At 35.8% G+C, this 15123-nt stretch overlaps 3 protein-coding genes across 4 annotated transcripts; 2 read left to right on the plus strand and 1 right to left on the minus strand.

Moving 5' to 3' along the window:
- Nucleotides 1-490: 490 nt before the first annotated feature.
- On the plus strand, nt 491-1706 carry LOC146455450 (uncharacterized). Its single transcript, XM_085094298.1, has 3 exons — nt 491-875; nt 974-1152; nt 1490-1706. The coding sequence occupies exons 1-3, from the start codon at nt 843-845 to the stop codon at nt 1578-1580; spliced, it is 303 nt and encodes a 100-aa protein (XP_084950424.1). The 5' UTR covers nt 491-842; the 3' UTR covers nt 1581-1706.
- Nucleotides 1707-1865: 159 nt separating this feature from the next.
- On the minus strand, nt 1866-8853 carry LOC146455451 (HMG domain-containing protein 3-like). The gene is made up of 6 exons (XM_085094313.1): nt 8809-8853; nt 7291-7365; nt 6432-6672; nt 5859-5989; nt 4539-4757; nt 1866-3820 (listed from the first exon to the last, which is right to left on the minus strand). Exons 1-6 carry the CDS (start codon nt 8851-8853, stop codon nt 3392-3394), a joined length of 1140 nt encoding a protein of 379 aa, XP_084950439.1. The 3' UTR covers nt 1866-3391.
- LOC146455452 (uncharacterized) lies at nt 7371-15123 on the plus strand. 2 transcript variants are annotated; one of them, XM_085094290.1, is made up of 9 exons: nt 7371-7561; nt 9535-9701; nt 10417-10499; nt 10854-10930; nt 12015-12053; nt 12321-12414; nt 12874-12972; nt 13110-13144; nt 14264-15123. In XM_085094290.1, the coding sequence occupies exons 2-7, from the start codon at nt 9584-9586 to the stop codon at nt 12961-12963; spliced, it is 501 nt and encodes a 166-aa protein (XP_084950416.1). In that variant the 5' UTR covers nt 7371-7561; nt 9535-9583; the 3' UTR covers nt 12964-12972; nt 13110-13144; nt 14264-15123. The 2 variants fall into 2 exon arrangements, with proteins under 2 accessions (XP_084950416.1, XP_084950417.1); XM_085094291.1 differs by lacking the exon at nt 12874-12972 and having other exon boundaries at nt 7373-7561.

Consider the following 15123-nt stretch of genomic DNA (forward strand, 5'->3'; position numbering starts at 1 on the left):
TGCGTAACCCTGTGTTACTCTCGCCGTAAATTACCTCTCTGGTCGTTGCTGTTTTTAGGAGAATTTCTCTGGAATACACATAACGAATTTTCTCACTTTCTGCCATTCAATTTAAAGTAGAAAAGTCCGATTCAGTTGATTTTGAAAGCTATCAAGGACGGACATAAATTGTTTTTGTAGTAAAACTTCAAACTTCGCACGAAATTTCACACCGCAAAAACAATTTTGGAGAGCTTAATTAGTGAAATAAATACAGCAAACATAAAGTAGTTCCAAAAAAGTATGCTCTTTAATACATCTTGCTTTTGTCTATTTTTACAAATCGTTGTTAGACGGCGCGCAAGCCCACTGGATTGTTATTTTCCGGCTTTATAAGGTGGGTCCGTATGGTGAAAAACTGTGACCTTGGGCTTGAAAATGCTGCCCTCGGCCTCGGGTAGCATTTTTAAGCCCTCGGTCACAGTTTTTCACCATACCGACCTCCCGGCCTCTATCATACCGCATTTAATTACATAGCGCGTAGGTATGGTACTTTACCCAAGGAAATGCTTTACTTGATAACAACGCAAGAGGTATATGTTTTATGGCAAGATGGCAAGTTATCAAGCGCTATCCACTCGAAACCTTTTTTGTTCAACCTTTTTGTTCATTTATCTACTGCAAAAAGAACTTCCTTTTGAGATACTTGAGATACCTAAGAAAGCCTTTTCATTTCAAGCCGATGTCACTCATACATGTACGATTTTTGATTGACGGAGTTGTCACAAGCTTCCTTGCATTCACCGCTGTGTGCAGCTAATGTGTGGTCTTCTCCAAAAAATTCCACGTTTTTTCCACGGAATATGTCGGGCGAGTCGGGCCAAGAAACAATTGAGGTACATTAAGCCCCCTTTTTTATCAGTTAATGCTAATGTGATCATCATTTTGTAGTCTTAAAAGGTTTAAAAGCTGAATTTGGTTCCTTGGTTTTCAGACCCGGGAGACTGACGTGGAGCGAGTCATTGCTCAAGAAGGAAAAACCTACTTTTCTTCTGGAAATCTCTTTGGGGACTTTACGTTGAAAGTTATCGGAGAGATAGATTCAAAGCGAAAAAATGCGGGAGAGTGGGTTTGTGTATGTTCGACCATGAATCGGGGGAATCTTGAGTCAAGGTAAGAATACCGCATTGTATTAAATTAACACGTGTTCTGCTGCATGGTGGTCAAACTCACCATTCTAATAATCTAATGTCCAGGTATTTGATATTGATATATATTTTTTTCTTCACATTTACTTTATTCGGGAATTCGAAGTATATCACCCAATAATTCTAGCACATTGTCAAGCAAAACTTTACAACGCAATCGCGACTGTCGGCAGACTTTAATGCTGGCAAGCACAAAAGGGCGACGCTTTCCTGCGATTTTCTACCACTTTAAATTGATGGTAAGTTTTTATTTTTTGGTGAAACATTACAATGTATTTCTCTTTTATTATTTTTTTTAAAAGAAATATAGTGCTAAATGTGGGCGCCTTCGACTCCAAGCAACGTTTCCTGGATGGCTTGCGGGCCTCCGAAGACGTTTTTATTAGGAAATAAAGTGTCTGGAACCGATATTGGAGCATACATTTCATTCCTAAAGAACGACTATGCGGAACAAGAGCGACAGCGAAAATCTAAGGAGGCCGAGTACATCGGGTTTCAAGAGGGAAGCTACTGGCTCCTTTCTTCTGAGGTGATTGACCAGAATTTCGCGAAGGTTTTTCTTTTCTGTGTTTTTTTTTTTTGCCGTTTTTCTTTTCTCCTTGAAGACCTATACGGCAGGTTGTCCGCAATTCATAGGACAGTAGTCCCATAGTTAATGAAGTTATACTGGACAATTTCATTTGGAAAATCATGTATAAAATTTTATTACACAAATTATGCTGTCTCTCTGAAGATTTAGCAATATATAAGCTTAGGTTTTACTAATTGATATTTTACCTTTAACGTTTGGGTTTGCAGATGTTTTAGGACATGTCTGACTTGCAGACTCCCTTGAGTTCTAGTTGTTAACTTGCATACACTCCTTTTGCTCCCTAAGAAATTGTATTTTAAGAATATTGAGGCCGAAATTTGCGAATTTTTTGGGGGTTAAAAGAATGAACCTGAGGCCGCGATTTTGAAAAGAATATAATGAGCAATTACAGTAAGTGCAATTTATTGGTTTCTCAATATAGATTCAAATCGAGGGAAAGAGGCTCCTTACTGCCTTGGAGCAAAGATATCTCATCACCAACTCTGACCTTAATCAGTATGAATTGGTAGTGAATAGTGACCTGCTAAATTATGGATGTCTCAAGCAGGCCTTCCACAGGTATATACTATAATAAACATTCCATTTAAAATATGACAATGATGTATCAGATAGTGGCATATTGTTTGAGAATTTTGTTACAATTATTACTTTGATTAAAGGGGCAGTATCATGGGAGATCGATGGGAGATATCATGATTTTTGGCCAAAATTCACTAAATTTAAACTTTGAACACTGTGTTCATTAATTTCTCAATCGCTAATTTAAAGAAATATTAATAGTGATTAAACAGCTTTATATTTAAAAAGATTGATTTTGAAAATTATCCTAATAATGTTATATATCTTTTTTCCCTCAAGGTACTGCAGTGAATCCTGCAAGAAGGCAAAGTAGAGAGGTAATATGCTTATTCTCAGCATGGTGAAAGCCTGTAGTATGACTATCTGTGATGTCTGACTTGTACCCGGCCTTTCCTAAAAGAGATTTTGTTCACTATAACAAATTGCATCATGCCCCACAATGATATCTGTGATCACCTAATTTCTCCCAAGAATTGTTCAACATGATATAAAGTGTTCACCTCCTATATGGATCAATGTTCTACCAGTGCCCGACACTAACACAAGTCCACTAGCCCAGGACTAGTAAAACCATGGTGGGCTAGTGATAACAACCTCCTACTCTACTAGCCCCTAAAATAATTAGTTTCATGGAAAAGAAATTTACTACAACTTGATAACTTGGGATTTTTTTGTAGCTAGTTTCTAGTACATGTAGCTTGAGTAATATGAACCAGAGGACTATAGGGGTCTATTATGATCCCCTCACAAAATAGGCCCCACCTTGAAAAAGGCCTTATGCCCTCACCTCCATATCACTAAAAAGCGAACTGGGTTCACATGAACCACCATAAATGTGCCATCTAACTCGAGGAAACACCATTCTACAGTGTATGCCCGGCAATCCTAATTAAATGAATAATGTCATGGCAATATAGCAGTACTTAACACTAACGTTTTTGACTGCTAGGCAGAGGGCTAGTAAGTACAGTGAATCACTACTCCACATGGACAAACCACTAGCCCAGAACAAGGCCAACAAAAGGCTAGGGAATTAAGAAACTAACTTGGTTATCACAAAACGATGAAACTTATCCCTGGTGATCACCTGGTTGGGTCCCAACATAGATTTAATATCATTAATCTGCTTCTGAACAATTTGTTCATTTCCATAATAGTCCATCAGGTAATTATACAGGAAATGTACAAAAAGGCTTTGAACAGTTGAGCTCTGGAGGCGTCTGTTCTTGATATGATTGGAACTCTCTTGGTAGCTGGTTCTGATGCCATTACTTTGTTCCAACAGGTTGATGTCATGATACACACACAAGTCGGACTTGTGGGGGTTTACAGAAGCATGAAATCGATCACCTGCAATATACCTCCTCTTTTGGCCAGTTGTAGGATGTTGCCATGTGGATGTTTGGTCAACCTGTGCCAGCTTAGTTTTAAAAGTTGAGCTTACTAACTCTGGAACACTGACCTGGAAGAAAAAATTAACTTGATGTTACCAGGGTTCAAAACAAAATAAATCATAACTTTTAGCTGGAATCTTTTGGCTTGTTTTGACTGGGTTCATTTTTTCTTGCTCTCAATAATGAATGTACCCTCAGTAGTCAACAACAACAAATATTCCATACTTTCTGCAATTTGTTTGTAGGGCCCGCTTCTTGCAATCTGTTTAAAGCCTTTATATAATGAAATGTCATGTATATTCCCAACAATATTTGTTGACAAGAGAACTCTTTTGCACCTGGAACATTGCCTTTTTTCAGTAAGACGTTGTGAGAGACTCAATCCATGGTCATGCATGACATACACTCATTAAACAGATTTACGCTGCATTATGGGGTGGCTTGTGTGAAATAATCATTATATTTAGTCTGGATGGGACAAAGAATCTCACCACAGACAAACTTGCATGTAGCAACGTAAATTCATCAGCTACAATGTACTGTTTGTTTACAAAACTTGAAGAATGGTTTGCATTTAGTCCCTGGTGTGATTTAAAAAATGATCATCTGCACTAAAAGGACAGAAGATGGATTATACAACTACAGTTTTAACCCATTACCTGTAAATTTATGTAACTACATGGCTGTGCTCAATCTGTTTTGAAAAGCTAGACTACAATATGCATGCTCAAAATAATAATTCACTAAATGGTGGATTGGGTATACATTATCAACTAGTGCACTCACTTTAATAGGTGACTTCCCTATTACTGGCTTCTGAAAGCACCCCACATTGTCATCCCAAAGTTGTTCTGCAACATCCAGACACCTCTGATCAATGTGACGTGCCAGAGTACAAGGTGTATCACAGATTAAAAGAGGAGGGGGGTATTTCAGGCTGAGGTACAAGTCAGCAGCGTCACGGACAGATTCTTGCAGAAGAAGGAATTTTGATGCAACAGTACACTGCAAACAAAAATTTAAAATTAAAATCACATTGTAGGAATGAATAACTAAGCAATAGTATAAGTGACACATCTTAACATATAAGTAATAACAGAAAAAGGAAATCTTGAGGAACAACTCTTGATGGGGGTGGGTAGTGGATGATATCTGGTCACCTTACCTGGTGGGTAAGGAAGTGTGGGATAATTTTCCATTCTCAGTGCTCTGAAGGATTACTGTTTATATTTGTGCTGCATGCATTTTTTTCTTCCAAAAAGCACTTGCAGAAAATTTTCTTCAACCCCCCTCCCCCCCTCCAGAAAAATGGTTGCCCCCTATAAGGCCCCTTATAAGTTTTCACAAGTGATAATGTACGTTACAATGTATGCAGCAGTGAGAACATGATGAAATTAATACCAAGTCACATTTTTGAAAAAAACGATATTTTTTACTTTAATCATTCCATGGTGTTAATACATCTTCAACTGTAGGTCTTACTTCTAAAATTGACTTTTTCAGTAGTGGAATATTCTCTTTTTGATTTTTAAGTAAGTTAATCAAATTTTGTTCTAAGCAAACAAGGTGCAAAATGTTAACTTTGGAAAATCATGGACTGAACTGTTACTTTACAAGAGTTAACTTATAAGAAATTTAAATAAGGAAACAAAATTGTGTACACTCACAGAATGAGGACAAACAAGGTGATAAAAGCCACCTGAGTGACCTTCGACATGGGTGAACTTATGGCATGGAGAGTTTCCAACAGTGATACTTGCATAAAGAGCAAGCAGCCTGCCTCACAAAAAATCCTGCATCAAATAAAATAGAAAAAAAAGTAAATTATACTTTGTCACACAACGATGTTAGTGATGTGTGTTTTTTGGGAATCATTGATATAGCTTTTATTTTATTTTTTGGTATTTTTAGTGTGAATTTGTCGTCCCTACACTCCTCCTACTATCTGTCTTAAGAGATCATCTTGATAACAGGGGTCTCACTAAGGAAGTATATTAAGTTATTTTGTCAGTACAGTTTGCATGCTTTTGCTTTGGCAAGTCACTCTTGATTTTCAATTTATTTAGTGCAATAAAAATACATGGAATTCCAGTAATTAAAACTTACAGCTGATCTCTGTTTAGTCGATATTGAGCATTCTTCACAAACTTGTTTGAGTTTTTCCACAGATAAATTTTTTATCTCTTCAACAAGGAAATGTTTTTGCTGCAAAAGGAGGTGCAGCATTGTAGGATCACCTAAAAAAAGATTAATTGACTGTTGATATAAATACATGACAGCCATTATATTAACTACCAATTGATTAATTAATTAATATACAGTCAAGATCAAGATAAACCTTGAGAGAATTTATAGAATACTTATTAAATAAACTAGTTGGGCAATGCTGAATTTAAATATGTTTGATTAGAACAGTTGCCTGGGCAAGATGCATATGAATTAAATTATGAAATCAAATAACATAACAGTTTGTTCCACAAAACATTTTGGGTCAACTCAGATTTTGCAAAAGTTCCACAAAACATACCTGGATCAAGTTTATGTTTTTGTTATAAGATAACATTATATTTATCTAAAAGTGAGCCATAGAACCTTGGTATAATTTGGATTGATACAAAAGTATATATAGACGTATAGGAGGAAAGTAATGCATGCAAGAAAATAAATAATTATTGTTACCTTCTACATCATTGAGTTTTTCCTTCTTTGTTAAGTATACACTGTTTTTACTGGCCTCGGTATTCAATACTTTACTTGCACGTTGACATGGTGGAATTAATGGTGGCACTTCTCCAATGTTGGCTGATAGCTTGCCATCTGCTTTGGTGTAAGTTGTTATTTCAACAAAATGGGATGTAATCCTGAGTACAAAATCTTCTAAAGGTGGCAACTGTGCTGTTTCCTGTTGACTATAGTCAATCTGTACCAGTATCAAAGAAGAAGAACAATTGAATGGCTTGGTGCAAGAGGGACGTATTGCTAAGTGACGTTTTTGGGTTACTTTTTTTTCCTTCAGAAGTGCCTGAATTTTTGCATGTGCTTTTCAATTAAGTAGTAAACCATTCCCCTGTATTTTTTTGGACGGGTTTGCACTTTGTTTCGAGGTCAAGTAAATAATTCGGATGTTTTCATTCATCTCATTTCAACCGATCTTCTAGCGGCAATGACTACTTAGTAAGAGATCTTCGAGGCCAAGATGACACAGAGACACAAACTCATAAGCATATTTAGAACACTTACTTTTCACACAACACAAGAGCAACCATAAATCATCCAGATTGAAGACTTACACACTTCCGCCCAGAAATGTCACGCGTGTGTGTGTGACGGTAGGGTTGTATTCGAACCAATGAAATGCTTTGCTACGCTTGCTACAGCGTCTACCTGTTTAGCCAATGAGAGACTACGTTCAGCGAGGCACTGTTGTGTTGTAACTAATTGATGTAGGCACTCATATAGTAGTCCGGACAGCTACACTTATATAAACTACTTTATGTAGGGTCTCATATAGTGGTCCGTGTTAGGGTTACATACTTACCCGATTTTCAGAGGTTTTCACAAAAGTCACAAAACTGTTCAGTTTCTGCAGTTTTCTTCTGATGGAATTATTCCTCTTCAGAGAAGTACAAACAAAAGAAAAGCATTTCTTGTGCCTTAGGAAGCAAAGTTTTTGTCGAGTTATATTGTGTTATATTTTATTTAACGTCAGGTAGGTTCAGTTTAATGTAGCCTCGAGATGGCCTGACTCTTGCAAGAGACGGGGATTCAGATGAATGGAACCAACGTTCGTTCGTTGTCCGAAGGCAAAGGCAAGTAATGCATTTCATTTCGTATTTGTGGTGTGATACATCCATTTAGCAAATTGCCGAGTCATTCAAGCACGTACAAGCACGATGTTACTTGAACGCAACAGTTGTCGCAATCTTTAGCTTTTTACCCGAAACATAATATCTTTATTTAAGCACGCCAAAGTGTACATACATTTAGTTGTATGACTAGCCTTAAGTCTTAATTTCATTGGAGTACAGAGATTTATCATGATGTCAAAGCATGTTTCGATCAGTATTTCAAGGTTATTATAAATACGAGATGACCCATTTGTGCTTCATTAGAGACAACGATCCAGCAGAGTCCAGACTTCAAATTCTGATTCTGCAATTTCGGCTTAGGCTTGACTGAGTAGTCCAACTGTTCGAATTATTAATTTTGTCTTTCAACTTTTTTTTAAATACGTTATTCTGTGATGGCACCACAAATATTTGCTCTTGTTTGCTGGGTGGACGACCCAAAACCTGATTGTTGGCAAGTTATAAAAACTAGCCAAATTGAAGCAGCTCCAGGCAACATGGAAGAAGGCAGGGCAGTCGATGCCATTTGGATAAGGGGAGAGGAGACCAGTGTTGCCAAAATATTAAAACTTAGTGGTACTGAGTAGCATTTGTTGCATTATTGAAATTACCTGTATTCCCAGCCGGCTGTATTCCCGGGGTAGTCAATCAATAAAATCGATATCTATCGATAAATTGGATTTAAACGATATCGACTTTATCGGTCAATCAATAAAATTCAATACTCACACGCCGACGAAGTGTTAATGTTAACGATTGTATCAGATTCATCGATTGTTATTGAATCGATAAAAATTATGCTGTTTCCGTTGAGAGAGCGCTTGACTGTGACTCTTGAATTAAGTGTAGATTTCAAAGGCGGCAATGAAATGATTTGTTGACAAACACAGTACAAGAGACCAAAGAGACTGCATTACGATTTTCTTCCTGATTTTATTGTTCAATTAACCGGGTTCGATTACAAACGTAAATAATTTTTCTTTTTCCGGCTTCTCGGCTTCAACGTTGTCATCTAAATTTTCTCTTTTTCCTTTGTTCCGTTGGTTTTGAAACCACATTTTAACCTAAGAAATATGGAGAACAAGAAGAATTTAGATTACGAGCCCGAGGGCGTCTAGATGATTTGTTCATATCTTTACTTAAAAAATCACGAAAATCTTTCCCTTTAAAGACTAGGTGAAAGAGCAACGAGCGTGTGATTGTGTTACATCAGCAAATAAATAAAACAGTGGAGCAATCAACCTGGGATCCATATCGGATTTCAAATACAACACACCCTGAGTAATACTTAAAGTTTGTAGAAAAGATAAAGCAATTTTTATCGTTTAACGACTAGGGAAGTTGTTATAAGTGTCTCTGCGAGTTCTTTAATATTCTTTGGTGTTTTTGTTTCGAAAATTGGAACGATAAATTCAACATTTATCGATAGCCCTGATTTAAAAATCGATAATTATCGATTACTCACAACAAAATCTTTTATTGATTTTTATCGAATTTCGAAAAAAAATTATTCGACCGATTTTTATCGAATGCTATCGATTATCGATATTATCGATTGACTACCCCGGGCTGTATTATATGATTCATACCAAAAAACAATGTCACACTTCAAATTCTGTTATACATCAATGAAATCATGACAAATTGATAATACAGATTTGACACACCAAATTAACTTATCGATTTTCGCTGATTTCTGTCATCAGTCAGTAAAAATCACCTGACTGATACCAATTTTTATCAGTTGACTGTGCCAGCTTCATTGCAATGTAATCTGCATATGTATTCAGCATTCAGAGTCCTAGAGTAATGACAGCAGGAAGTTGAATATTTCATTAAATAAACCGAAGTGTTATAGTTCTCAGCTTCTAAATTGAGTAATCTGCAGCAAACGATGTGTTATTATTAAATATATTTCTTCAACCTTTTTCCAGACAACAAATCATATTTAAACTCAGTGAGGGAGGCTGATTTTGTGAAACCATGGAAAGATTCACAGCTGCCATCAAAGAGGGTGAAGAGGGTCTCAGTGCCAAAGAAATCCGTGATGACTTTGTCACTGATATACAAGTGGAAAATCATAGTGAAAATTCAATGTCAGGTGAAGCTTAGTCATTACAATATTAATTTGAATGTGTAAAGATGTATCTGATTGTAATATTATACTGACTTATGTGTGCATGTACCTGAATTGGGCTATATGCAATATTCCCCAGCTGAATGTCTTCCTAAGCCAGTCATTGCCTCAAATACTGGTTACATGTGTGTTATAAACCACCCATTTTCGGCATAAAAATGAAAAACATATCCAATCTACATGTACTTGCATTACGAGAAATTTGCATGACTTGGAGGCAATCATGGCTGTATAAGTTGCTTAGTTGTAATTTTATTGTGTGAAAGTCCTCTCAGTGTTCTGTCAAGCCTTAGCTTTCCCCTTTATCTTATATTATTACATTGCACAGATTATAATTTCTTGCATGTCATTTTAAATTCATCTTGCATGAACTAATCCCCATGCTATAACAATGGTTGGGAGGTGGAGGTGGACCCCGCAGTTAGGGTGATAAACATCATAATCTGGGGGCCTCCAAGGTTCATTGCCTCCTTTCTGATTACTTTGATTATTTTAATGGTAGTCATACATTAATGTCATGTGTACAAATCCAAGGCCTGTACTTTAAAAAAAATGTTTATGTTTCATTTGCAATGTTACGTTTACAGTGTACCCAATTAGCGCTGTTTTTCTACATACATGTACTTTCATATATATACAACATGGTGATCTCTTTTATTGATTTCAATCAAAATTACAGATTCCACTCTGCATAAGACTGCTCAAAAAAGAAAAATAGATTCGGTCACACCCAAAACAGGAGCAAAGAAGCAGTCAAGAAAGGTATGTTTAAACTTTTGTAGATTCCACATGTTAAAATGTCATGTGCATTGCACCAGTAACAGATGTAAAGTGCTTTGTACATGGAATATATTCATTATTTGGGCAGAGCCTTTCATGAATAATTATTGTGTTATCCTTTTCTGCTTCCTTGGACATTGAATAGATGGCCGACTCCTTCCAGAAATTTTTTTGCCATCATGAACGGCAAGTTGCTGTATTACATTGTCTACATACAGAGGCTTTAGCAGACAATAAAAATAGCAGTTTTTAAACTGAAAGATAAAAATGCTTATACGAGGTTCTTGACTTGTACGTGTACTGTACATGTAATTGTCTGTCTTTTTGGTTCATCAGACAAAAAGACTGAAACAAAGAAAGCTGAAGCAGCCACAGCTTACAATTCTGGCAGTGAAAGTGATGAATCTGAAGCAGTGAGTATAGGCTCGATACTTGTTAATTACACTGTACAATATTTATTATCCTCATGTTATCCATTTCTTTACCCTTTACTGACAAATGCAACAGTGCCTGATGATGAGGCAGTTTTTTTGGCACAGACAACTTTCACTGAATGAAATGTAAGATTTCAATTTATCACTCAGGCAAGGCTACTCTGGCCAAAATTCCTACTTTACTAGTCAAATTATTATATTTTATTGTTCACTGACAGGCATTACCATTAACTTGGTAATTAAAGAATAACCTTCAAGGTAACTTTCAGATATTAAAGCCAGAACATGACTTTCAGCATCATCACCATTGTCAAATGCACAACCGCCCACAAATAATATGTTTTCTCAGTTTTTAGAAAATGTGACCATTAGATATTTTCCATTTTTTGTCTCCAGAAAAACTGACAAAATACCAACATAGTGATGCTGCTTTGACATAATTTTGACCGAGGGTTCTCCTGAAAAAATTGGATTTGCACTTTAATGTTTTGTGTCAGATTGGGTTTTTTGTTTGTAGACAAGTTATGCTTTTAGAGAACTACTGTTTTGTCAAATTTCATGAAATTCCAATGAACAGTTCCTAATGAAACAAATTATATTCACTAAAAACAACCAGTCACAATGTTTTGGTCAAATGTCCGCATTGTGGCTTTTAATTGGGTTATTACAGCAAAGAAAAAAAGTGTGCTAAAAGGCTTAGCTCTTCGTCCACTCACTTTCTTTGTTTGCTAATAAAAGAAAAGGGATTCACAAATAAGAAACTTATTATTTTAAGAACAAAACTCAACTTTGTGATCCATTTGATATGAAATTAAGGGATCGCTTTTTCGATGCCATATTAAATTTTGCTTACCACATTACCTTAGCGCGTGCTTACTAGCTAGCATCATTACATGAACTTGTCAAGCTCACCCAAACTGTGTGCAGCCACCTTAATCATAACTTTGAGAGACAGCTATATGTGAATAATTGCCAAATTTCCATCATCTCTAGGAAGTTAAATGCTTTAATAGCTAATAATATTATTTTGTATATTTTAACTAATAGTTATATATTTTTTTAGGAAACTGTGGCTACTGTTTCTAAAGCAGAGGCAGAAAAGGTGAGGATTTAGAGAAGTTTATATTCATGAAGGTAACAGTTTCAAAGTCTGAGACACCATTATTTTGTAGTCAAGGGTTTAATTAAGTTAAAGTACATACATGTAGTGCCTCTGCTCCCTCACTTTCTCTTTTGCTGCTTCAGAAAGAGATTGAATTAAAGTCAGACAACACATCACTGAACTTGTTCATTCACTTCTTGGAATGAAATGCAATGAGAACATAGTTATGTTTCATATTTACTTTTTAATGATAAACTTTTGTTACAGGTTTTGGCAAAGACAATTTTGGAAAGACAACGCACTGCAGAAAAAGAGAAGAGTAATAACCGGACTGATAGAGCCACATCCAAAGCAGCCGTCGGTAGGTTCTAAATCCTTTGTTTAAAGCTGATGTTAACATTTAGACAATTAGACAGCGTCAAATATTAAAAAATCAAACATTGTAGGTTTTTCCTTTTAGGCCATTAAACAAGAAAGGTGCTATTACATATGGTTACATAAATAATATGTACATGTTAAATTGCAGAAATTGCATTTGTAGCAAATCAGTAAATAGCATTTATTGTTCAATTTAATAGTCCTGCAGAGGACAGTCTGTAATGAATGATTACAAACCTCTTTCTAGCTACAAGGTATTTGCAATTTCAAGAGGTGAATTGCATTTTCTTAGTAATACCAGGAAGAAGTCAATCGTGTTACTTGATGTCACTTGTGGATATTTAAATCACAATGTATGAGTAACACAGATAACTGTCAAATAAGACAACAATTGGGTTCTAGTGAAAAAGAAATAATGATCAAATCACTATTTTCTACCTAGAAGGTGAAAGTCAAAAGGAAAACAAAGTGGAGCATGTTATCTCATCCGACAGAAGCACTAATGATGATGTTAACACATCTGAGACTTTAGGAAACTTAGGTGATTTTCTAACACTTCTACTCCTTGTGATCAGAACTAGTTTTTCTTGTTATGGACACTTAATAAATTATACTTTATATTTTACTTTTTGCATGACTGTACCACTTATTTCAAGTTGTCTTATTTTTTGTGTGTAGGGATTCTTAGCCCCTCTTCAAGTAGGAAGTATAAGGTGAGGTCTCTTAGAGTCTATAATTATGTTGTTGTAGTTGTAGTTTTCTTTAACATTTGAAGTGAAAGCACAGAGAAACTTTCTGAGGTGTTGAGAGAAACTAAACCCATGACTTGTGCCATTCCACCATGTTGGAGGCAGGCAATACCTGAAGTCAGTGTTGCTGGTTTTCTTGTAATTGATCAATTGCTAGTTAAGATATAGTTCTAATAACATTAGTCAAGCTACAGACTGTAAGGGGAAAGAAGACAAAAACAAACAAAGAAATTGGTTAGATTATATTGTCAGAAATACTGTACAGTCATGTACATTTAACTATCATTAAATATTACCTTGCAAAAAAAATACATTATGTGCACAGGCAAGAACTGTGAAATGGGAATTTAAGTGAAATCTGGACGTAATGAGAAGGTACTTAGTCTAATATTGAATGCAAGAAGACAACTCTGCAACTAAAAATCGAGCACTTTTTTTGTAGTACAGTAGAACCCCAGTAACTCGAACTCTGAAGGGAAACGAAAAACTGTTTGAGTTTGCGGGGTTTCGAGTTCTCAGGGTTGAGTAAAATATCAATTTTCTAGTTAATAATTAATAGTTTATTGATTTCCAGCACTTCGGTATACAATAAAGTGTAAATTAAACTTATTTCACGCGAAACTAATACATTTTGTAACAACGATTATACATTCTTACAACAATGCAATACTGTGAATGTAACTTAGTTTATACACTCAATTTATGTTCCCTTTAGCGTCGTCCAGTCTTTGTTCTAGTGTTAGAATTCAATCACATGATAAGAAAAAATAATGGGATATTTCAATGGGCATCCATGGCAATTCGTAAGAACTAGAAGTTCGAGTTATCGGGATAAATTGTGATCAAGGGAAACAAAATTTAGTTCGAGTTACCAGGGTTTCGAGTTATCCAAGTTTCAGTTAACCGAGTAAAAATGACTTAAAAGTTGGGTCAAATTCAAGGGAATTGAGACTCAGTTCGAGTTAGCGGGGGAGTTCCAGTCATCCGAGTTCAAGTTACTGGGGTTCTAGTGTATGTCAAGCTAATGTAAAACGAGCGACTGTTGACATTGAAGTAACCTTAAATTCACTTTTTTTTTTACAGAAATGTTGCAAGTACTGTTCCAAGGAATTGTTCTCACTAAAGGAAGCCATGAGTGACATGGCAAAAGAAATCCAAACTTTGAAAAAAACAAGTTAAAAAACTGAAACGAACCTCTGGCAATGTTAATTTGGCAGCTCTGCCACAGTTGGAATCGTCTTCAGTAGAAAAGGAGTGTAGACAATTAAAAACTCCACTTGTTTTTAATACTGTAAATATCCTGTTGTGGAAGCTGTTTACAGTAGAGGAAATCATTTCTCATTAAGTTTCTGGCGAAGCTGCAAACTCCAAAACTGCTGCAAAGCCAAAATTAGATATTGCAAAGATGGAGCTTTTCAGGAGCATTGTCTTAGAGGTACACAAGGGAGGTCACTGGGCCTCAAATTACACAAAAAAGTCAAGCAGTGCAAAAATCAATTTCAAGAAAACAAGAATCACAGTAGAATGCCATCATGCGTGTCAATAATAAACCGTAGAAAAAAAGAAAGAAATGAACAGTACAAAGTGAATAATACTTTTAGTGGGTAAAATCACATGAGCAATAAAGAAATCTTGCAGGGTAGATTGATAAATGTCAATCAATGTCACTTGCACTGAAAGTTTTGAGAAATATTTTGTAAGAATGGTATCTCTGGTGACCAGAAAGATTTATTGTTAAAAGAAAGATATCCATCAGAAACACAGTACTTATCTTATTCTGTCAGTGATTTGTGACAATACTTGATTGATAGTCGAGAAACGTTCATTTTGGTAGGTGTTCCTGATAGCCGTTTTACCACAAATTAGAAACCTGACATCAACAAAATATTCAGCTTTCGTAGACATTTTGCTCTTGGTGGGTACATTGTGATAACAATATAACT

Source organism: Pavona decussata, unplaced genomic scaffold (genome assembly GCF_977016875.1).
Source record: "Pavona decussata unplaced genomic scaffold, jaPavDecu1.1 SCAFFOLD_274, whole genome shotgun sequence".
In the NCBI taxonomy this organism is placed as follows: Eukaryota; Metazoa; Cnidaria; class Anthozoa; order Scleractinia; family Agariciidae; genus Pavona; species Pavona decussata.

What these genes read in the sequence shown, in the direction of transcription:
- LOC146455451 (XM_085094313.1), bottom strand. Translation starts at nt 8,853, where the DNA reads ATGGATCCCAGGTTGATTGCTCCACTGTTTTATTTATTTGCTGAT. An exon ending in TGAAAACCTCTGAAAATCGG is followed by an intron (nt 6,673 to 7,290) that starts GTAAGTATGTAA and finishes ATACTGGTACAG; the next exon opens with ATTGACTATAGTCAACAGGA. An exon ending in CGACTAAACAGAGATCAGCT is followed by an intron (nt 4,758 to 5,858) that starts GTAAGTTTTAAT and finishes TTTTGTTTGCAG; the next exon opens with TGTACTGTTGCATCAAAATT.
- LOC146455452 (XM_085094290.1), top strand. Translation starts at nt 9,584, where the DNA reads ATGGAAAGATTCACAGCTGCCATCAAAGAGGGTGAAGAGGGTCTCAGT. An exon ending in CAAAGAAGCAGTCAAGAAAG is followed by an intron (nt 10,500 to 10,853) that starts GTATGTTTAAAC and finishes TTGGTTCATCAG; the next exon opens with ACAAAAAGACTGAAACAAAG. An exon ending in CACATCCAAAGCAGCCGTCG is followed by an intron (nt 12,415 to 12,873) that starts GTAGGTTCTAAA and finishes TTTTCTACCTAG; the next exon opens with AAGGTGAAAGTCAAAAGGAA.
- LOC146455450 (XM_085094298.1), top strand. Translation starts at nt 843, where the DNA reads ATGTCGGGCGAGTCGGGCCAAGAAACAATTGAG. An exon ending in CGGGCCAAGAAACAATTGAG is followed by an intron (nt 876 to 973) that starts GTACATTAAGCC and finishes CTTGGTTTTCAG; the next exon opens with ACCCGGGAGACTGACGTGGA. An exon ending in CGGGGGAATCTTGAGTCAAG is followed by an intron (nt 1,153 to 1,489) that starts GTAAGAATACCG and finishes TTTTTTTAAAAG; the next exon opens with AAATATAGTGCTAAATGTGG.